At 42.6% G+C, this 23,034-nt stretch overlaps 3 protein-coding genes across 3 annotated transcripts; all 3 read right to left on the reverse strand.

Annotated features, from left to right (window-relative positions):
• Positions 1–132: 132 nt before the first annotated feature.
• Positions 133–7,058, reverse strand: LOC132844941 (cytochrome P450 27C1). The gene is made up of 9 exons (XM_060868847.1): positions 6,653–7,058; positions 5,273–5,463; positions 2,881–3,080; positions 2,511–2,720; positions 2,243–2,406; positions 1,957–2,120; positions 1,779–1,857; positions 1,323–1,526; positions 133–1,059 (listed from the first exon to the last, which is right to left on the reverse strand). Exons 1-9 carry the CDS (start codon positions 7,037–7,039, stop codon positions 946–948), a joined length of 1,713 nt encoding a protein of 570 aa, XP_060724830.1. The 5' UTR covers positions 7,040–7,058; the 3' UTR covers positions 133–945.
• A 1,528-nt stretch (positions 7,059–8,586) lies between these two features.
• On the reverse strand, positions 8,587–15,111 carry ercc3 (excision repair cross-complementation group 3). Its single transcript, XM_060868848.1, has 15 exons — positions 14,946–15,111; positions 14,369–14,577; positions 13,686–13,922; positions 13,512–13,561; positions 13,229–13,364; positions 12,942–13,109; positions 12,652–12,856; positions 12,184–12,498; positions 11,782–11,966; positions 11,455–11,657; positions 10,995–11,091; positions 10,313–10,430; positions 9,798–9,916; positions 9,527–9,676; positions 8,587–9,000 (listed from the first exon to the last, which is right to left on the reverse strand). The coding sequence occupies exons 1-15, from the start codon at positions 14,971–14,973 to the stop codon at positions 8,866–8,868; spliced, it is 2,355 nt and encodes a 784-aa protein (XP_060724831.1). The 5' UTR covers positions 14,974–15,111; the 3' UTR covers positions 8,587–8,865.
• Positions 15,112–17,215: 2,104 nt separating this feature from the next.
• On the reverse strand, positions 17,216–22,586 carry wdr12 (WD repeat domain 12). Its single transcript, XM_060867204.1, has 13 exons — positions 22,410–22,586; positions 20,761–20,855; positions 20,501–20,595; positions 20,297–20,403; positions 20,094–20,209; positions 19,806–19,960; positions 19,625–19,670; positions 19,470–19,552; positions 19,225–19,365; positions 18,985–19,090; positions 18,661–18,793; positions 18,417–18,489; positions 17,216–17,869 (listed from the first exon to the last, which is right to left on the reverse strand). The coding sequence occupies exons 1-13, from the start codon at positions 22,448–22,450 to the stop codon at positions 17,792–17,794; spliced, it is 1,269 nt and encodes a 422-aa protein (XP_060723187.1). The 5' UTR covers positions 22,451–22,586; the 3' UTR covers positions 17,216–17,791.
• Positions 22,587–23,034: the final 448 nt, after the last annotated feature.

Raw genomic sequence — 23,034 nt, forward strand, 5'->3', positions numbered from 1 at the left:
GACATTATAGAGCACCAGCATGGACCTCTGATGGAGCGTCTGAAGCTAGACACAGGAACGGTGGTGGTTTTTACACATGATACAACAGGTGGAAAGGTACTGTGAAGAACTGAAGCAGGATGAATCTTGATGTTCACAATCACTATTGGTCTTTATTTACACAAGGTAGCTGAACTTATATATAACCCACTTCAATGAACACATTGGCACATAGTGCAAACAGCTCTGCTCATTTCCTAGTCTTTAACAAAGTCCTTAAAATGTTACAAACATTTAATTCAGGTCAATTATTTAGTAATTACACAAAAGGTTGTATTTAATAAACTACTGCTAAAATTTAACAAAGCAAGATATTCATTTTAACATACGAGAGGTTAATCCATCGCTAATCCAACTCTAATACTGTTCTGTTTCCTGTCACATTTAAAACTAAACTTTATAACTTCTTGCAGCGGGCATCGGATTATACACTATAATGATTATACATTATACGCATCCTTGTGAACATACCTAGTGCTAGAAAAGCATGTAGGAATGAGATCAGAGGTTTGTATATGTTTATTTGTACATATTTCTAGTGATATGCTGCTTTGTGGATTGCAGTAAAATCAGGTAACACTGCTACATCCTGCTGTTTAGCTAGTTGCACTGCAAAATGCAAAAGAAACAGGATATAAATAGTCGACAATCGGCTGTACTGTAGTTTCATTTTACACTCCATTATCATGAGGTTGCTTGATTAGATGAACTTTGTTGTTCCTTTTATGGGTAATGTTATGAGATAAAAATAATAATCCTAATGAAATGGCCTTTATAGACAAGTTATGCAATGGCTCAAAATAAGCTTTTTAAATCAGATTAAATAAGACATGTTATGGTTCAAAAGGGTTTACTAAATAACACACAGGCTTAGATATATATATATATAGGGGGGATGAGGGTTTATCAACGGTCGATAAACTTGACATTGACGGGAGCTGCGGGACACAGCAGGCCGTGAGTTTTGGCTCGGATGTCGCCTGTGAGAGGAGACACCTCGATGCAGAACTTCTGAAGGAGCTGGAAGAGATCCCACACGTGTTAGAGAACAGAAACATCTGAATAAAACACATAGTACCGAGAAGTGATGTGCAATTTAGAAGACTTTCTAGAAATTCGATTCATCTTATCAGCAGATCATGCAAGATGAACTCTAGTTAAACTTAGTGTGATACGACAGGTTTTAAAGTTCATATTGTTTCAGCCAGATAAAAGTGAGCTACACAGCTGTAAAACTGCAATATACCTATACACACGTTTTATTCCGCTACACACACACATACCTGTGTGAGAGCCAGGTACATCTCGAGTTCTGCTATCCTCTTGCCGATGCAGCTCCTGATGCCGTAGCCGAAGGGAATGGAGCCGAAATTGTCCACTCGATCCAAAGTGTCTTTACGGAGCCAGCGATCGGGACGGAACTCTTCCGCTTTGGGAAACGTCTCCTCATCCATGGAGGTGGAGTAATGACAAAGAGCCAATTGAGTCTGAAATGAGAGAGAGATAAATGGCTGATGGACATCAAATGAATTTTGGCTTCATAAACTTCATAAATATTGGAGTTTTCCAATAAAAATCAAACATTTCAAAACAATGCTTAGAAATGAATGCATAAAATAAGCCTGAATAATAATAATGTGTCTCTAACAACAACAAAGACTATTTGCCTTTCCTGTAAAAAATATCATTCTCAGAAAAATACTCTAGCAGACACCCAAATATGCAGAACCAAGACGTACCCCTTTGGGGATGAAATAACCTCCTACAATGAGGTTGTCCTGAGTGATTCGACCATTTCCAGGAAGAACAGGATAAAGCCTGCGGTCAACACAGAGAACACATTTACTGACACTTTCACAGTATGGAGCAGAAAACATTTCCCACTGGATAAGTGAAAGAAATGTGAGATGTTTGTACCGGAGTGTCTCCTTGACGAGGCCCTTAATGAGCGGCAGGTTAGGAACGTCATCTGCAGTTGGGACTCGTCCGTTAAGTACACGAGTCACCTCCTCGTAGATCTGCTGTTGCACCATGGGATGCTTGGCCAGGAGGTATGTACTCCAAGATAATGTGAAAGAGGTCTAGAGGGTGGAGGAGAGGTTTGTTAAAGATGCTAATATTTCTCTTGTCCTTTCTAGATACATGAAGGACAACATGCTATGGCGCCATATGAAAATAGTCAACCATTGTTGAATAATCGTACCGTGTCCACTCCAGCCAAGAGCATTTCAGTCATGTTGGCGTAGATCTCCTCCAGATTCATCTCCTTGGTGACCAGCAGGTGAGTAAGCAGACCTCCTTTCACCTCCTCTCCCCTCTCCACCTTCTGCTTGATCTCTAACAGCTTTCTGTCAATGTGGATCTGGCCTAAAACAAACACACACACACACACACACACACACACAACTTCATTTGGTACACAGTCACCTGGCCACACCCACTCCTTCCCAGAATTCCCCCTCTATGCTTACTAAATTTGAAGAGGCCATCCCAGGAGTGACAAAACTCCTTCCACGGTTTGGGAATGATGGGTCGCAGCCATTTGGGAATGGCGCCAGCATACATGGACGTCTTGAAGGAGCTAAACATGAGATGGAGTGCCTCGATGTATTCCTGACTCATCTTGGGAATGTCATCTTCCAAGCAGCCCAGACGGGCCTCGTACAAGATGGTCGCCACACCTACGATTAAGGTTTTATCACAAAATAAACTCAATTGCATGAAAACCGATATGGAAAGCCAAAAAGAGTTCTTTTTCATTTTACAGAAAGTGCCAAAGAACATGTGACACATAAAGCATAGTAATTTCTCTGACACTTTCACACACACACACACACAAACCTTCCATGGCAAATTTGAAAAACAGGTCGTTGACGTTGACGACTGTAAGTCCGTCCGGCTGCTGGCTACGCAGTTTTTGCACTTTCACCACCAGGTCTGCCACCACTTCATTGACGTCATCTGAGAATACTGCGACATCACGTGGACGCATGATGAGCTGTCGCAGCACACTGCGCATCTTCAGCCACTCATCAGCCTCGCTGAAGAGAGAACATCTTATTACTATTAGACTGCATTCACAAAGGATAGGAATCTGGAAAACATTGCATTACTACCATTTATATGAATGTCTTGACACACTGCTCAAATAAGTGCACAATGAACTCTTGGCTGGAATATACAGAATGTACAAAGATGCATGTTTTTAGAGTATAAACTTAGCATTTAGCATTTTTTGAATGCTCAGAACAAATGCAAATTTAAAAAAAAAATAAAGGGGAAGTTCGTGACCCGAGGTAGTTCGGATAAGCGGTGTAAAATGAACGAATGAATGAATGAATGAATGAATGAGATAGGGTGAGGAGCTCGGTCACTCGGGAGGAGCTCAGAGTAGAGCCGCTGCTCCTCCACATCGAGAGGAGTCAGCTGAGGTGGCTCGGGTATCTGTTCCGGATGCCTCCTGGACGCCTCCCTGGGGAGGTGTTCCAGGCATGTGCAACCGGGAGGAGGCCCCGGGGAAGACCTAGGACACGCTGGAGGGACTATGTCTCTCGGCTGGCCTGGGAACGCCTCGGTATTCCCCCGGAAGAGCTGGAGGAAGTGTCTGGGGAGAGGGAAGTCTGGGCGTCCCTGCTTAGACTGCTGCCCCCTCGACCCGGCCCCGGATAAGCGGTAGAAAATGGATGGATGAATGAATGAATGAATGAATAAAGGGGAAGGGACACAGGACATGAAAGATACACATTTGTTTCTGGTAGCAGTTACTTTCACTTAACACAAACATAAGTGAACTTTGCTCTTTAAATTCTTTAACCTTTGTCTTATGAGCTAATAGATAACAAGGCCAGACTCTTTGGATAGCAAAAATAACCAGAAATGCAACTTTTCTCTTATAGTTTCATTATTATTGCTTGACACGTGTATAAACAGCTATTTAGCTCATTTTATGCTTACATTTTCTACAAAATCATGTCATCAGAATGGCCTACGCACACAAAGCATACACCATCAAAAGGCACGTGAAGGTTTTTTTTTTGTTGTTTTTGCCAGCACCACTAAAAATTCCTTGCGAGCCAGTTTAAATGCAATATAGCAATATATTATACTAATAGCCATATATTTTGTTTATAGCACATACCATTCTGTAAATTTCAGTTTATACTAATAGCCATCTGCATATTATATCCATAGTACATATACATTCATGTGTATATTATGTTCATAGTACATATTTATCTGTATATTATGTTCATAGCACATATATATTCACCTGTATATTATGTTCATAGTACATATATATATATATATATATATATATATATATATATATATATATATATATATATATATATATATATTCATCTGCATATTATATTCGTAGTACATATTCATATGTATATTATGTTCATAGCACATATATATTCACCTGTATATTATATTCATAGTACTTACACATCTGTAAATTACTGTTTATAGCAATAGCCATATATTTTGTTACATCCTTCTGATTTCAGTTATAATTATAGCCATCTGTATATTATGTTCATAGTACACACACATCTGTAAATCACTTCATATTACCATTTTATTTAACTTATCTAAGTGGGGGGCACGGTGGCTTAGTGGTTAGCACGTTCGCCTCACACCTCCAGGGTCTGGGTTCGATTCCCGCCTCCACCTTGTGTGTGTGGAGTTTGCATGTTCTCCCCGTGCCTCGGGGGTTTCCTCCGGGTACTCCGGTTTCCTCCCCTGGTCCAAAGACATGCATGGTAGGTTGATTGGCATCTCTGGAAAATTGTCCGTAGTGTGTGATTGCGTGAGTGAATGAGAGAGTGTGTGTGTGTGCCCTGCGATGGGTTGGCACTCCGTCCAGGGTGTATCCTGCCTTGATGCCCGATGACGCCTGAGATAGGCACAGGCTCCCCGTGACCCGAGGTAGTTCGGATAAGCGGTAGAAGATGAATGAATGAATGAACTTATCTAAGTCTTGTAAAAAACTGTATATCCTGCACTTGCTGCTATTGCACTCTGGTTAGACCTAAACTGCATTTCGTTGCCTTGTACTTGTACATGTGTAATGACAATAAAGTTGAATCTAATCTAATCTAAATGGTCGCCTGGTCATCACAAACACAAAACATTTCTAAAGATAATTCTACTCCAGAAATGTAAATAAGATAAACAACATGAAGTTTCACAAACACAGAACTGTAAACTAGCTAAAGCTTCTTACGCCGAGATGAGGCCAGTGGTGTGTCCCCTCATGTCTCTGTACTCTTTCCAGGACTCCATGTTGGCTCTTTGAGGTGCTACGCCTTCAGCCCTGAGCACCTGAGCCACCAAGTCTCGGTCTGCAATCGACACGACCAGCTGCGGCCCAAAGCGAGACTTAAAGATCTTCCCGTACTTCTGACTGTGCTCCATCTGAACATGTAGGGAAAAGTAAAAGATGCTTATGAGACAGAATATTAAATCACTGACTCCACATGAAGTTTAACACATCAATCCTCCTATTAGTTCTGCTGTGTCAACTTGAATTTCCCCTGCAGGGGATTAATAATATAATCTCTTCTCTTCTTCCCTCCTTCCCTCCAGCACCACACCAATGTAATTATTATTTAACCCTTAGAAAAAAAGGACAAATCCGGGATTATATATAAAATAAATTCTTCCACACTTTCACAATTCTTCAATATTCATGTAAAATGATCAAAACATGCTAAATCATGTAGTGAAATAAAAATGTTATTGAACAATAAAAATAATAATTATTACTGTAAATAATTTAGTTAATTTATTAATTAAGTAATTAAGGAAACCTTTACAGTATACGCCTACTGTCTGACAAAAAATATATAAAAAATAAAGTTTTGTCATTTTATAGTGTTGTATAAAAATAATAGTTTCAAATCTCCAACTGATGCATGAATTAAAGGATTAAAATAAATGTACGTGTCGCTTTTTAATCCACTCTTCTAGATTGCAATTTTTTTTTAACACAAACCCATTTGAACAAACGCCAAATTGTAATTGTAAATTATCAAGGAGCTCTTGAATGCAGCATTTGGTCAGGAATAAGTGTTAAACTCAGTAAAAGCTGTGCAGATGTTTTCAGGCATCTCAGATACTGATGGAAGTCATTGTGGAAATAATGTCTGGCATGTTTGCATATGAAAAAAAAAAAGGAAATATAATAATAATAATAATAATAATAATAATAATAAAAACAAACAAAAAGAATAATAATAATAATAAATAATAAATAAATAATAACAAATAAAAATAATAATTAATAATAATAATAATAATACATACTACTACTACTACTACTAATAATAATAATAATAATAATAATAAATACATAAATAATAATAATAATAATGATAATAACAAATAAATGTAAAATAAATGAATAATAATACTGTACATACTGTACAATTGGAGGTCATAGGAAAGCTATTTTAATGCTGAGTTGCTTTGTTTTTTAACCATTGGGGACTCTCACTTTTGTACCCACATGTGCATGTGGTATGAATTTGTAATGCAATGGAACTTTCAGCGTATGAAATTTCTCGCTAAGTAAAAAAACGTTGTTTTTTTTACGTATATGAACCTGGATCTCGTGGATGCGGCTGAAGCCGTCTCTGTAGAAGAACTCGATGAGGTTCCCGATGGCGCTGGGACCGGGCATTTCCCGTAGGCTCTTCACCAGGCCCGCGTGCTTCAGCCCGGTTTCCTCCTGAACGGCGGAGTCGTACAGCGTCCGGATCTGCAGCGCAATCCGCCAGCACGCGTCATTGCGCACGGATTTGCGGCTGATACGAAGAAGCGCGTCTCTGAGAGCCATCGGAGTTGTTGAGTTGCTGAAAAACGACGTGTCAAAGCTCCACCAGAGGAACTGAAAAACTTTCTTTAACACAGGAACACTTAAGGGGAAGTTCTCCAGAGTGGGCGTTTCAGAAGAAGAGCCAAGGACATCTGAAATCCCTGCACAACACATCCATCACTGCTTTCTAAAAGTCTGTAAGAGGATAGAAAACTTTTCAGACTAATTCCAACATAACAGCTGGTCAGCTCTAAACTTTAAGCTCTTCATGATGAACGAACCTAAAGCTCAGAGTTCACCAACTCTCAAACACCATTTTTACACATAGCCTGTAACGCCAGAAATATCCATTTTATTGACCTTCTGATAACAAATTCTTTTTCACAGCACAGTTAAACTCTCTAGCTTGATTGTGCAGATGTTGTTGATCTTTACTTCTACAGAGATTTGTAGGCTACAGCAGCGGAATAAACACGTTGTCAAGCAAGCACGTCTAGTCGTCGATAAGGTGACATTTTCAGTGATGGAAGGAGTCTCCAGTTTCAGGGCTTTCTAACAGTCTAAGTTTTGCGCCACTGGAAAGTTTTCAGGATTGACGAGTTTGTGCTTTTTGGTTTCTTGCTACATTTTTGCCTCACTAACTAATGTGTAGGGGAGAAAAATAGAGGCTGATTGTCTGGTTATAAACTGCACATGAGTGCGAGGATCACATGGCAAATATAAATGTTTTTGTAATAAATATCAAATTGTAGGCACCAAGATTCCACTCCAAGATACAAGCCATCATCGGGCATCAAGGACCATCACTAAACAAAAACAAGGACACTTAGTCTTTACACTCAATACACATTTAAACGACAAAAAGGAACAACTTTGGGCAGGATTTGTCCAGGGTTCTTCTTGACTCCGACGAGCCCGAAGTACTTCACGCATTTTGTCACTGCTACGCTGGAATAAAGTCGTTCTTCTACATTCAGATCTTCGCCCTCATCCTTTTTAATTTTCTTACAGTGTACAGTAAGCTGCTTCCTACAGAAATGAACATGACAATTATTTCCCCCTTTTTTTAATTAAATGTTGCTGAATTTGCAAAGGGGGCACGGTGGCTTATTGGTTAGCACGTTCGCCTCACACCTCCAGGGTTGGGGGTTCGATTCCCGCCTCCACCTTGTGTGTGTGGAGTTTGCATGTTCTCCCCGTGCCTCTGGGGTTTCCTCCGGGTACTCCGGTTTCCTCCCCCGGTCCAAAGACATGCATGGTAGGTTGATTGGCATCTCTGGAATATTGTCCGTAGTGTGTGATTGTGTGAGTAAATGAGAGTGTGTGTGTGTACCGTGATGGGTTGGCACTCCGTCCAGGGTGTATCCTGCCTTGATGCCCGATGATGCCTGAGATAGGCACAGGCTCCCCGTGACCCGAGGTAGTTCGGATAAGCGGTAGAAAATGAGTGAGTGAGTGAGTGAATTTGCAAATATAAAGTCACTCTTACATGCAATCAATTAATTCTCAATCTAAAAACTTTACAACTTGAAAGCTCTGGGATTATTTTATCCAGTTTGGCAAGCATGACCGTGTCCTGAGTTTAACCGGTCTTTTGGGGCCAAATTCTTCGAAAAGAGTCGTAATGCTAAAGCCAAAGATTAGAAGAAATTCTCCTGATCTGATTAGCTATAAACACTTCTGCCAGTTCAGTTCATAACATGATTACAAAACAATCCAGATTTACATAGACTTCATTTATTTAAATTGTCATAAAATATAATGAAACGGTCAATAAAGGCGAGTTTGTGTTTGTACAAAAACAAGAAATAAAATATTAAAAAGCAAAAAGACACCGTTATGGACATCAGTAATCTTTTCTGGTACAGACACTTTAAATCATATGGAACATATTTTCTTCGTTTCACTCGTTATTTCTTTTTCCGTTAACGCTTTAAGTCTCTTTCTATCGCGTCTCTAGCCGACACCTCGGGTGTCGTTAGCGACGTTCTTCTCTACGCTCACTTCCGGAAGCGTTTGAAGAGAGGGTGAATGTTCTTGCAGGCTGCCATCTTGCCTCGTGACGACTGGTACTCCATGTAGACGGCGTCGTCTGCTCCTGACATGGAGCTCATGGTGCCGGCTCGACGAGAAAACTGGACAGGAGGTAGAAGAAAAATATGTAGATAATAATGAAGGAAACAATATGAAAAAACAAACGACGGTATAAACAAAAATGTAAGAAACTCTTAAGAATTCCAAAAAAAATAAATCTCTCGTTGACACTTGAGATAATTATTTTTTATTAAATTAAATAAGCAAAAAAAAAAAAAAAAAAAAAAAGGTGCTCAGCATCCGAGTCAGCGCGAATGTCCGTGTCCGTATTTATACGGCAGGTAGAGACTTTGAACCCAGAATGCCGTATGCTGTGTCAGGAAATCCTGACATGAACTAACTGTACGTGTCCTCTGTGTAGATTTTGCCGAGTGTAAACATGAAAAAAAAACTTCTGGTGGACTTTTTTTTCTGTCTCATGCAACATACTTTAAAAACGTTAACCCTGTGTGTGGATGGAATCTAAGCTGTGATCATTAATCTGAATGAGGATTAAAACACACGTGATGTGATACAACGTGATGTGCTTACAGATCCGTTTTACTGCGAATTGTAAAGTAGACGTACCTGAGTTTTTCCTCCGAACTCTCCGATCACCACCTCTTCCTCTGCGTCCAGGTCGGACGCCGCCAGAACTTTCTGTAGCAGCTGCTGCTGTTCCTCACGTGTCGAGAACATCAAGTTCTCCTCTTCCATTCCTGCCAGCTTAGTGATCACCTTAAAGAGAGAAAAAGAAAGAAAGAAAGAAAGAAAGAAAGAAAGAAAGAAGGTTTAGTTTCAATTTTTAAACATTTCTTTTTTTTTATTTTACTTTTATATGATGGAGTAATTACTGAACCTTAAAACTGTATCCCTGGTCCACCAGGAAGCGCTGTCTTTTTGTTGAATAAGCCATTTCCTGTGTGTCCTGAGACACCAGCGAGTAAAAGTAGGCATTGTATTCTTCAGCAACCATCCCTACACACACACACACACGCACACGCACACATACATACACACATACACACACATACACACACATACACGCACACATACACACACACACACACACACACACACACACACACACACGCACACATACATACACACACACACGCGCGCGCACACATACGCGCATACATACACACGCACACATACATACACACACACGAGCACATACACGCGCAAACACACGCGCACACACCCACACACATACATGCACACACACACACGCACACATACACACACACATACATATATACACACACATACATACACACACACATACACACATACACACCTTCAGTACACCACATAGCAGCAGACAGGAATAAAGAGATTTCAGAAGCATTTCCTATTTTTGGCCATTGTTACCTTTCTTGGCCCGCAGCACTCTGCCCAGTCTCTGAGCTTCCTGACGACGTGAGCCTCCGTGAGAAGAGATCTGGATCAAAACGTTCGCCTCAGGCAGGTCGAAGGACGTATCTCCGACCTGAGCGAGGACAGAAAAGAGTGTTAGTGAAACACTAGTATTTTTTAGTGAAAAAATAAATTAAAACCATAGAAGACGAGGATTCACTCATTCATTCGAAATCTAGCTACAAATATATGAGAATTAATGAATGTATGAAATAAGGGATAAAACATTGGAGGCATAACATTTCTTTACACAATATAGATCGAGATATAAATTCTGGAGAGTTCGGATTGATTCCTCTAGTGATGGAAGGAGGAGTGGAAAATGATGTAAGCATCAAGCGTGTGACCAGCGTTGTGCTTCCAAAAAAAAAAATCAGTTCCTCCAGGTCTTAATGTACAACTTCGTGTCCTCGAATGATTTTTCGTGTCCTTAAAAAGTTAAATCTGAGCGTCATCAGACCCAGCGTGTAAAAGCATTCCGTCTGAAAGCAGCACAAACCACACTGGCTGCTTTGTTGATGTGAAGCTAATCTGATTAGCGGTTAATCTGGCCACCTGACCCTGGTCCAGGAGTACGTGACAGGAAAGATGAACGCGACCGTATCTGAACCCTAACCGGTCTACGAAGGTCTGTTACCTTGGAGATGAAAATGGTGTTGATCTTTGGGTTGTGCTTGAAATTCTGGAGGATCTGCATGCGTTCCCCTTGGGACGTGGGGCCGTAAATGTACGGTCTGGAGAAAGAGGGAATTAAAAACAGACGTCTTATTAAACAGACGCAGGCGAGTCACGTCGTCTAGAAGTGAACACAGCAAACGCTTTCTACTAAGCTGCTCAGGAGAAGATTAACAAGAAAGTGAACTCGAATCGGGTCAGTGTGAGATTTCTGCCAAGCTGAGAAGAAGCAGATATAATAATAAAAAAAAAGAAATCAATATAGAATGTGATTATTATAAATAATAAATCCATCCAAAATAAAAACGTCTAATTTAAACCAACTCCTATCTGCTTGGCTCCGTCACCGACTCCGTGGCAGCGTCATAAAGCACAATCTGGCGTTTTTCTCCTTAAAGACACGAGTCAAACCGGCGGTTTACTTGTTAAGGAGAATGGCGTATTCCTTGAGCGCGAAGACGTTGTCGGCGAAGACGATGATCTTGTCGTTGCGTCTCTCGTGGAAGTGGATGAGGAACTGGCATGCGCGGAACTTGTTGGGGTTCATGGTGTAAAGCAGGATCCGTTTCTTCGTCTTTATCGCCACGTATTCGCGATAAAACTCCGGGGACATCGGACACCACACCTGAGAATCAAACGCGGTACGTTTACGGTTAAATAGAGCGCTCAGATACGCACGTACTCTTCTGCACATGCACACCGGGAGTGTGTGTGATTGATTGTTATTATTATTAAGTCGTGTGTTTCACCTCGGCACACTGCACTTTCGCGATGTAGCCGTTGTTCTGCAGCTCCATCCAGTTGGCCTCGAACAGTTTGGGCCCGATCAGGAAGTTAAGGTCGACGATCTTATCGTCCTCTCGCACCAGCGTGGCGGTCAAACCCAGCTTACAGTGGGCCTGGACTATGGTCAGAACACGCCGGAACATTCTTGCTGCATGTGTGAGAGAGAGAGAGAGACACGAGAAAAGAGAAAACAAGAGGGACATTAGTTCCATGTCTTGTTAAATCATTCATGTTTTTAGAATCTTCAAGTTCTTTTAAATACTCAAACTTTATTCATCTCCTGATCACAGGTTGTTTTTACTGGTTGTCTGTCTTTAAACTTGCAGAAACACAGCACAGAACTTTAGAGATTGACATTTAGACACCTGGGATTGTGTGGACCTCGTCCAGGATGATGAGCCCCCACTCCTGACTGCGCATCCACTCCATCACTCTCTCAGCCTCCCAGGAGCGCTTGGTGGTGTGGCCCAGCATGGAGTAGGTGCTGATGGCCACCGAGCAGCCGATGGGCTTGTCCTTGGCGTCGGATGTGAAGCGGCAGATCTGCGAGTCGTCGATGGTGGACCACATTTTAAACTGGGCCTTCCACTGCTCCACGGACACCGAGGAGTTCCCCAACACCAGGCAGCGCTTCCGCACAGTGCAGGCTGCTGTGACTCCCACCAATGACTTCCCAGCTCCTGAAGAGCACAACATTTATTTATTAGTTACCTTTTATAGCTAGAACAAGTTTGCGCCCCATGAGATTTTTTCCCCTACTGTTTTTATGGCTAATAAGTAAACGACACACTGGTTCAGCCGTAATCCGGGCTAAATGTGTGGTGGATGTTTACCGCAGGGCAGGACGATCACACCGGACCGAGCTCGACCGTTGCCGAACATCTTACGCAGGCTCTTTTCCTGGTACGGTCTGAGCACGGCGGTGGGCTTCAGGTCGATGTTAATGTCGGGGTTTACCGTGTCGTTACGGAAGTCGTACTCGGCTAACAGAGGGTACTCCAGCTGGATACAGCGCTTCTGCAGCTCCTCGATCATCTCCTAAGACCGAACAAGAGTCTCAGCGCACGGCATTTCAACTTTTACTTCATATCAAATTTAATGTTTAAAACATAACTCTCACGACCTGGCGTATCTCAAAAGAGACAGTCTGCGTCTCTTCCTCTTCCTCCTCCTCTTTGTCCATCTGTTCGTAGTAGCTGAAGATGTCCTCAGGAACCTGGGCATTGCTGCCCTGTCCGTCTGCTGACTGTGACGTGGACGCAGCACCGTTATCCTGCAGGGTCTTGGAGATCTGAGGGAACGAGCATCCGATTATATCCATCCAGGAATATGTGTACAGATGAGTACATAGTGACAGACAGTGAAAGTAAATCTGTGTGTGTGTGTGTGTGTGTGTGTGTGTCCACTCACTGCAGGTTTGTTGGAGATGACCTCCGTGATGAGCTCAGGCTCTTCTCCCTCTGCGTTGCGGAGACGACAGTCTCGAATCACAAGATCCTGAAGCAGTCGCTGGATCACATCCGGAAAAGCACTTTCCACAAAATACCTACACGTACAAAACATTTTTTTTCTGTTACACTTAAATCGTTAAACATTACAGCTACAGAAAATGCTTGTTTCTGATTGGCTGATTTTTCACTGTGAAACAGATGAGCGTGTAAGCCAAATCTGAGAATCGGGCTGAAACACAAACCTGTTATGTTTCAGTACCAGCTTGACTTTCCCGTAGCTCACTGTGCACAACTGAAACACAACGAAGACAAAACAAACCACGGTCAGCTTTACAAGCGCAGATCGTCACGACGACGGAAACACGTCTCCAGACTCTGTATTGATCTTCTACCCTAACTTTTGCTCGTGCTCGTACCTTTATGAACTGAACGATGCCGTCGGGGACGGACGTCTTGCTGAGTTTCTGCAGGTACTCTATAATGTCTGAGGTCTGCAGGCCGACGCTCACAGCGGCGTACAGCGAGTAGGCGGTCAGTTTGTACTCGTGCACGTGGATGGGCCTGCACACCGGCTCTGCGATGGCCACCAGAAAGTCCTGAGCGTACTTATAGACCGGTGAGAACGCCTCCAGGAAGATATGACCATCAGGAGCCTGACACACACACACACACACACACACACACAACGATACATCAGTTACGGCAAGAAAACACCGTTTCATTCAAACACTCATTAAAGCCCAAAAAAAGGAGTGTGTTTGTTTCTTGTGCAGCTTGTTTACACCGTCCATTGGTTTCTTTTTTAAATCCTGAATGACTGTTAGAAATTCTGTGGTTAGTTTTCTTGGGATTAAAACAAATCGATGCAATAATACATCTGGATAAAGTCGTAGCCTAATGGTTAGAGAGTTTGACGCCTAACCCTAAGGTTGTGGGTTCGAGTCTCGGGCCGGCAATACCACGGTGGGTGTGTGTGCACTTTGGATGGACATTTCACTTATCACTTAATACATTATGCACTCATATGCACTCATGACACATGGAAGCATCTCACAGACCCATCAGGCTGCAGAACGATCACAGGAGTCGGTTCTCTTACCACCCAAAGAGGTCGAGAGAAATGATCCGCCTTCAGCAGCATCTGTGATCTGTAGTCTTTAGCCCCGTATTCGTCCACTTTGGTGCTGGATTCATCGACCTGCTTACCCGCTGCTGCAGGTATGGCTTCCTGTGACTCGCCGCCAGGGGCGGAGCTTTCTTCCTCCTCATCATCATCATCGTTATAATAGCGTTTCTTTGACTTTCTGTCTGCAAAACAGACATTTATTTACATGATCATTTAATACTAAACAATTTAGGAATGAATCCCAAACGACCACCTAAGTGTGCACTTTATATATATATATACACACACACACACACACACACACACACACACACACACAAGTTGACTAGACTGATTGATTGTTCAGACATTTTTTTTTTTTTACATGATTTACTTAAAATATATGAAAGCATACAGAAAGACACCTCTGTAAGTGAACCAAATGGCTTCTTGTTTCCTTTATTAAAGCACATAATAAGGACATAATAATAATCACCAGGAAGCTTCAGGGTTGTTTATAATGAGGAGGATTTTAAGCTGCTACACCACAATAACAGAGTATAATAATTACCTCGGTCACCCTTTTCTTTTTTCCCCATAGCGCTCACTAGAGAGAAAACAAGACTGATATAAATACAGCAACAGTTTGGGACGTGTTAAGTAAACAAAATAAAACACTAACATCGCCAGTGCTATTAACACTGCGAGTGAAACGCATCCGCCATGTTTATCTTATCGAGCACTTCTTCTTAGACTGAGGATATAGATTAAAAACAGCGATGTAGCTCCGCCTTGTGGCTACAAGTGGAACTGCATCAGAATCGGAATCAGAATGATCTTTATTGCCAGGTGTGTTTTCACGTTTTAGTGACAGAAGCTCTACAGTGTAACAGAATGACATTGACAAGACACGAACACATATATAATATAGACAGTTTGCATGTACAGAATGTTCAAATTGAAATATAAATAAGTAAGTATGTGTTTTAAATAAATAATGTAAGAATAGTGTTGTGTGTTCTGTGTATGTTAAGTGTTTATCAGATGGATTGCCTGAGGGAAGAAACTGTTCCTGTGTCTGGTCGTTCTGGTGCTCAGGGCTCTGTAGCGTCGACCAGATGGCAACAGTTTGAAGAGTGAGTGTGCTGGATGTGAGAGGTCCAGAGTGAGGGAGTGTGCTGGATGTGAGGGGTCCAGAGTGAGGGAGTGTGCTGGATGTGAGAGGTCCAGAGTGAGGGAGTGTGCTGGATGTGAGGGGTCCAGAGTGAGGGAGTGTGCTGGATGTGAGGGGTCCAGAGTGAGGGAGTGTGCTGGATGTGAGGGGTCCAGAGTGAGGGAGTGTGCTGGATGTGAGGGGTCCAGAGTGAGGGAGTGTGCTGGATGTGAGGGGTCCAGAGTGAGGGAGTGTGCTGGATGTGAGGGGTCCAGAGTGAGGGAGTGTGCTGGATGTGAGGGGTCCAGAGTGAGCGAGTGTGCTGGATGTGAGGGGTCCAGAGTGAGCGAGTGTGCTGGATGTGAAGGGTCCAGAGTGTGTGTGTGTGCTGGATGTGAGGGGTCCAGAGTGAGGGAGTGTGCTGGATGTGAGGGGTCCAGAGTGAGCGAGTGTGCTGGATGTGAAGGGTCCAGAGTGAGTGTGTGTGCTGGATGTGAAGGGTCCAGAGTGAGTGTGTGTGCTGGATGTGAGGGGTCCAGAGTGAGCGAGTGTGCTGGATGTGAGGGGTCCAGAGTGAGCGAGTGTGCTGGATGTGAAGGGTCCAGAGTGAGCGAGTGTGCTGGATGTGAAGGGTCCAGAGTGAGTGTGTGTGCTGGATGTGAGGGGTCCAGAGTGATTGTCTTTGCCCTTTTGCTCACTCTGGAGAAGTACAGATCTTGGAGAGTGATGAGTGTTGTGCCAATGGCTCGCTCAGCAGTCCGGACTACTCTCTGTAGTCTTCTGAGGTCAGATTTGGTAGCTGAGCTGAACCAAACAGTCACTGAAGTGCAGAGGATGGATTCAATGATGGCAGTGTAGAACTGTTTCAACAGGTTCCTGTGGCAGATTGAACTTCCTCAGCTGGCAAAGAAAGTACAACCTCTGCTGATCCTTTTTCACAATGGAGTCTATGTGAATGTCCCACTTCAGGTCCTGGGAGATTGTGGTTTCCAGGAATCTGAATGACTTCACTGCTGTCACAATGCTGTCCATGACGGTGAGTGGGGGGAGAGCAGGGGGGTTTCTCCTAAAGTCCACAATCATCTCCACTGTCTTGAGCGTGTTCAGCTCCAGGTTGTTAAGACTGCACCAGACAGACAGCCATTCAACCTCCAATCTGTAAGCAGACTCGTCACTGTCTTGGATGAGGCCGATCAGTGTGGTGTCATCTGCAAACCTCAGTAGCTTGACAGAGGGGTCATTAGAGGTGCAGTCATTTGTGTACAGGGAGAAGAGCAGTGGGGAGAGGACACAACCCTGAGGGGTATATATGTACTGTATATATACACATACATTTTATATATATATATAAAATATACATATTATATATATACATATACATATATACATATTATATAAATATATATATAAACAGAATAAACGAATAAAATCAAAAAGAATCGTTTCTATTTTCCAGTAAGTGAATTAAAGCTTTGTCGCCGTCTAGTGGATACAAGCGGAATTAAACAAGTGGATACTGCAATTAAATGCTAGACAACAAGTTGAAGTATTATGAAGAAAAAAAACAAAATTAAAAATCAAATAATCAAGATAATCAAACGTAGTGCAACGCAAAAGGCTATAATTCAAATTGAAATAAAACCTTCAAAAATTGCATAGACAAAAATAACGCAAGATAGAAGCAGTAATGCGACAAGTGATGTATTGAGTTTTATTTTTGAAAGGCAGGATTTATTAAAAAACAAAACAAACAAACAAACAAACAAACAAAAACATCCAACAAAAGGAAATTAGTTGCTGTTTTGAGGATACGGTCGATATCGGAAGCATTTTCTAAAGGCGAGGAGTGAACAAGTATTCACATTGACATTTAGATCACATTTGAAATAGTTTTTACTATTAATATAATACACATTTTGACCATTTCTGTAAGTTGTGAAGAAAAACATTATCACATTATACATCTAGCTGTGAAGTTGTGTTCTGTGGGTGTACAAACTTTTGCACTCAACTCTATTTGTTACAAATATATAATACTGTATATAAATGACAAATGAATAACAAAGAGATGGTTTGTGGTGTCAATAAATCTGTATTCAATCAGGTGAAGTTTTCTTTACATTTAATTAGAATACAGAGAACAAAAGATCATACAGAAGCGGAGCAAACTCTGGGTATGTAAAATGTAAAAGAGGAGCAATAAAACATTGTAAATCCACCGGTGACTGAGTCCAGATACGAGGAGGTGAGACGGAGATGGAACTTTATGCCCCAGCGTCACGCACACACCCCGAGTATCTGAACGTGTAGAGCTTGTTGTCGGCGCCGCCGCTTAAAATCAGCTACAAATCGAGAGAGAAAAGAAAAAAAAGAATTTCAGATAACTGAAGTGAGCTGAACCTGAAACATGAACACGATACAGCCACAACTGTTCATGAACATGAGATACAGGTATGTATTTATAAAATAGAGAATTAATGTTGAAAATCAATCGCAAAATGAAATTGCTCACGCGTGGCTTAAATTTAATTAAATTTAATTACTTCACAATTAAATTAAGTAATTAAAAATGTTTTACTAATGAGGTACACGGCTGACAACGCTCTAAAAAACGTGTCACACTAGCTAGACACACGCACACAGGCGCACGCACACAGGCGCACGCACACAGGCGCACGCACACAGACAGACACACACACAGACAGACACACACACAGACAGACACACACACAGACAGACACACACACAGACAGACACACACACAGACAGACACACACACAGACAGACACACACACAGACAGACACACACACAGACAGACACACACACACACACATGCACACACACAGACAGACACACACACTGCTACGACTCTGAACACGGTCACGTACCCCACTGTCCGTCCAATCAGCACATAGCACTTTGTCCTCATGAGCTGCCAGATCATACAGAGGAGCTTTACAACTGCAGAAAGCAAAACACACACCATTAGAGAGAAGAGAAACATAATACAATGTCAAAAAATACAACATAGAACCATGGAAGATTAAAAGGACATGAATGTCTCTCTCTCTTTCACCTCCCCCTACCCACCAAACACCCCCCTCCACACACACACACACACACACAGCCTACCTCCTGGTGTCCCAAAGTTTGACCATGTTGTCCAGTGAGCCAGAGATGAGCTGCTGCTCGTGAGAAGGAGACCACCTGACTGTTGTTACCCAACCGGTGTGTGATGTCAGAGAGATCAGAACCAGAGAACCATCTGAGAGACAGAACAGGGATATGAGACAGGGACAAGAGAGACAGGCAGACAGAGAAAGAGGAAGAAACAGAACGAGAGACAGACTGTGACAGTGAGACATGAGACCGACAGAGAAACGGAACAGACAGACAAGCAGACTTTTTGCAGTATAGTCTGTGTGTACTCATTGTGTGTGTGTGTGTTTTGCTCACCTTTAGAGCGCGGGTCCCACAGACGAACGTGTCTGTCTGTGCTCCCTGAGGCCAGACGGCGACACAGCGGCGAGTACGAGACGCAGTTAAACACCTTACTGCCCGTCTACAAACAAACCCATTCATTTACACTCAGGCTTTTCTACATCTCTATTAATCTGCTATCATTACTGAGTAAAGCTTTAGCAGTAACAGTAGTAGTATGTAACTAGAGCATTAGGACATTTCCCTGTGTCTCACCAGAGCACTTTTCTGTCCTCCTGTCTCAGCGTCCCAAAGCCGAATGGTGTGGTCCCATGATGCACTGCACAGCTCCTCCGCGTCCGTCCACAGGACACTGGACACAGCCTCCGTGTGGCCAGACAGAGTCATCAGAGGAGTCTACACAGAGACAACAGAGAGACCGGAGAATTTTATTATATCCGCAACGCCCAGTAGGCGACAACATGACTACTTCTATAGAGAGAGACACCGAGCCCGGTCACCTTCGTCAGTCCCAGCTGCTCAGTCTTCTGTTTTTTCCGTGGTCTGTTGGGTTCCTCCACCTCGTCCTCCTCTTCTGTTGGAACTGAGAAAGAAAGAGACACATTAGTAACTAGAAGCCGAGTGTATTTCCTATTATGCTCTTGTGGCATCTTACCTGCTGACCAGAGCTTCAGCATTCTGTCCCAAGATCCACTGCAAAACTGAGACGAATAGAATATATTGGGACTGGAATTACAGACGTTTCTATAATTCAGGAAATATGACTATATATCCATATATACACATATTTAAATCTATGTAATCACATGCGCATATACACACACACACACACACACCTTAGTGCGCGTAGGGTCGACAGAGATGGTGTCCACGCTCCCAGCATGTCCACGGCAGCAGTGACGAGCCTTCAGTTTGTTCCTCTCCGAGTTCCACTCCCACAGCAGCACCGTCTGGTCCAGCGAGGAGGTAAGCAGCAGCGATGTCAGTCCCTCTGAAAACACACACACACACACAATCAAAAACTTTACCTCAACTTACAATATCATATACAACTTCACACTATACTGTTTGCCCATGTTAATAAACAACCCCACAGCTCAAGCAGCCATCCACATCTGGATCACCTCTTTTTATCCAGGCCACATCCTTCACTACATCTGTGTGTCCAGCAACGGTCATCATCGCCTTCCCTTCGAGAGACCAAATCCGTGCTGTCTTATCATACGACCCTGTGAGAATCCTAACACACACACACACAGGAAAGAGAGAAGTTAAACACCGCCATCAAACAAGCTTTCACTGACAGAAGTGTATTTTTTGCTCTCACCATTCCGAGTCTGCCTCCACTGAGCTGATCCAGTCGTCGTGCATGATACACTCCTCTGGCTGCGGTGCAGTGAATTTCTCTACGTACTCGATTTCCACAACTTCTTCCTATACACCACACACACAGGTTATTACTGGCATATATAATATACAAAAAAATGCTCTAAATTCAGCTCTTTCAGCCAGCCATTTATGCAATTGGTACCGTTGAGATGTTCTCTGCCTCCATGTGAGTGGCCAGTGTGGAGCGCAGGAACTGACTTCGAACCAGGAAGTCAAACTCCACATGTTTGTGATCCGCTGCCAAGTCAAAAAAAGATGTTTATTCAAACCTTCCTTCTTTATGAAAAGTCCCTTTGATTAGTGTTCTATCGACCTGAACTACCTGAGAAAGAACCTGAATGACAAAAGAGGTACGAGATCAATTTGGTGAGTCTTGTGTCACATGGACAGTCAGCAACTCACCATTTCGGGCCTCCAGCAGTTTGTTAATAACATCGCTCAGGTGTGTGACCTCTGATGTAGCCGGGATGGAGAAAGGCACGTCATCTACAGCAAATCTGCAAACACACACACACACCAAAATCAGTTGTAAGTCTAGGACACAATTCAGTCTTGAAATATTAACAAACAAACATGTTAGCATTCGATATGTCAACAAGACACAATCCTGTTATTCACTTCAGCTCACTTACACAAACATTCAGCCTTTATATAGAAACATCAAATATGAACACAAACAGTCATTTTTAACACACAAACACTCACACACTCCTTTTTTCCAGCTTTGAAATACAAAAGTAAGCGTAAAATAATTCTGAGAAAATGTTATTATTTTTACACGTGACGTCAGAACCACAGGAGGTTATTACATCACTGCAACTGAGTCTCGAGCTACAAACTTTATAAGGTCGAGTTTAGTAACGTTGATTCTTTAAGTTAATATATTTTATATACATAGTTACATCTGTGTGATGATCTAATCATGTTTAATTATGAGTAATATAACTCGACACAACCTCAGCTAACAATGCTAGCCACTACACCAGGCTAGCCACTACACCAGGCTAGCCACTACACCAGGCTAGCCACTACACCAGGCTAACCACTACACCAGGCTAGCCACTACTCCATGCTAGCCACTACTCCATGCTAGCCACTACACCATGCTAGCCACTAAACCATGCTAGCCACTACATCAGATTAACCACTACACCATGCTAGCCACTACTCCATGCTAGCCACTACACCATGCTAGCCACTAAACCATGCTAGCCACTACATCAGATTAACCACTACACCAGGCTAGCCACTACTCCATGCTAGCCACTACACCATGCTAGCCACTACACCATGCTAGCCACTACACCATGCTAGCCACTACATCAGATTAACCACTACACCATGCTAGCCACTACACCATGTTAGCCACTACACCATGCTAGCCACTACACCATGTTAGCCACTACACCATGCTAGCCACTACACCATGCTAGCCACTACACCATGCTAGCCACTACACCAGGCTAGCCACTACACCAGGCTAGCCACTACACCATGCTAGCCACTACTCCATGCTAGCCACTACACCATGCTAGCCACTACACCAGGTTAACTACTACACCATGCTAGCCACTACACCATGCTAGCCACTACACCATGCTAGCCACTACACCATGCTAGCCACTACACCAGGCTAGCCACTACACCATGCTAGCCACTACACCATGCTAGCCACTACACCATGCTAGCCACTACACCAGGTTAACCACTACACCATGCTAGCTACTACACCATGCTAGCTACTACACCATGCTAGCTACTACACCATGCTAGCCACTACACCATGCTAGCTACTACACCATGCTAGCCACTACACCAGGTTAACCACTACACCATGCTAGCTACTACACCATGCTAGCCACTACACCATGCTAGCTACTACACCATGCTAGCCACTACACCATGTTAGCCACTACACCATGTTAGCTACTACACCATGCTAGCCACTATACCATGTTAGCTACTACACCATGTTAGCCACTACACCATGCTAACTACAGCAGTTATAGTCCACAAGCTATATTACACAAAACAAACGAAAACATACTTACTTTTTGTTTTCGGTGAAAAACCTCGCTTGAACCTGCGACATTGTTGTTTTTCTTAAATATGCCTCAGTTTCAGGTTTCAGGTTGAAGTATTAGATCGTTAAATTAGTAAATATTCCCATATAGATCTGAGTGTGATGTACAACCATGTGCCTTGAGTGAGCATAACAAGGCACAACGAGTCGAACACGGAGCAACGGATCACTCTACTGGATTTGCGATTAGTGATGCCTGAGTAAGTTTTTCCCTTTCTTGGAGTTTTCTAAGAACGCTTTCACATTTATCACACTGTTTGTCGAGCCTCAATCAGTGTAAAAGTTGTATTGTTGGTTTGGTTTATTTCCACTATATACATAATTTAACAAACCAAAACTATAAACTCTTTGGATCCCTTTAAGCATCTTACTTCTATAAAAAAAAAGATGCAGTAGCCCAAAAAACATGCCATGTTTTAGTTCTCTTCCTGATGTGCTTTGTGATCCTGGTGCTATTTTTTTTTTTTTTTTTTTTTTTTACAGTTAAATATTTTCATGAAAAGTCAGTGATTGTGTCCTGCACTTAGACAGAGAAGCATACAAGAAGGCAAAGCACGATGCTACCACCACCATGCTTCACTACGGCCGTAGTA

Source organism: Tachysurus vachellii, chromosome 4 (assembly GCF_030014155.1).
Source record: "Tachysurus vachellii isolate PV-2020 chromosome 4, HZAU_Pvac_v1, whole genome shotgun sequence".
NCBI classification, from domain to species: domain Eukaryota; kingdom Metazoa; phylum Chordata; class Actinopteri; order Siluriformes; family Bagridae; genus Tachysurus; species Tachysurus vachellii.

Bases quoted from the DNA above. Each gene is read 5' to 3' on its own strand.
- LOC132844941 (XM_060868847.1), bottom strand. From the start codon at position 7,039: ATGTGTTGTGCAGGGATTTCAGATGTCCTTGGCTCTTCTTCTGAAACG. The intron at 2,407-2,510 runs GTAAGCATAGAG...TGTTTGTTTTAG, and splicing joins GGATGGCCTCTTCAAATTTA to GCCAGATCCACATTGACAGA. The intron at 2,121-2,242 runs GTACGATTATTC...TCCACCCTCTAG, and splicing joins TCTTGGCTGGAGTGGACACG to ACCTCTTTCACATTATCTTG.
- ercc3 (XM_060868848.1), bottom strand. From the start codon at position 14,973: ATGGGGAAAAAAGAAAAGGGTGACCGAG. The intron at 14,578-14,945 runs GTAATTATTATA...TCTGTTTTGCAG, and splicing joins AAAAGAAAAGGGTGACCGAG to ACAGAAAGTCAAAGAAACGC. The intron at 9,917-10,312 runs GTAACAATGGCC...GTGTGTGTGTAG, and splicing joins AGTGCTGCGGGCCAAGAAAG to GGATGGTTGCTGAAGAATAC.
- wdr12 (XM_060867204.1), bottom strand. From the start codon at position 22,450: ATGTCGCAGGTTCAAGCGAGGTTTTTCACCGAAAACAAAAA. The intron at 20,210-20,296 runs GTGAGAGCAAAA...TGTGTGTGTTAG, and splicing joins GTGGAGGCAGACTCGGAATG to GATTCTCACAGGGTCGTATG. The intron at 19,961-20,093 runs GTGATCCAGATG...GTGTGTTTTCAG, and splicing joins TGTGGCCTGGATAAAAAGAG to AGGGACTGACATCGCTGCTG.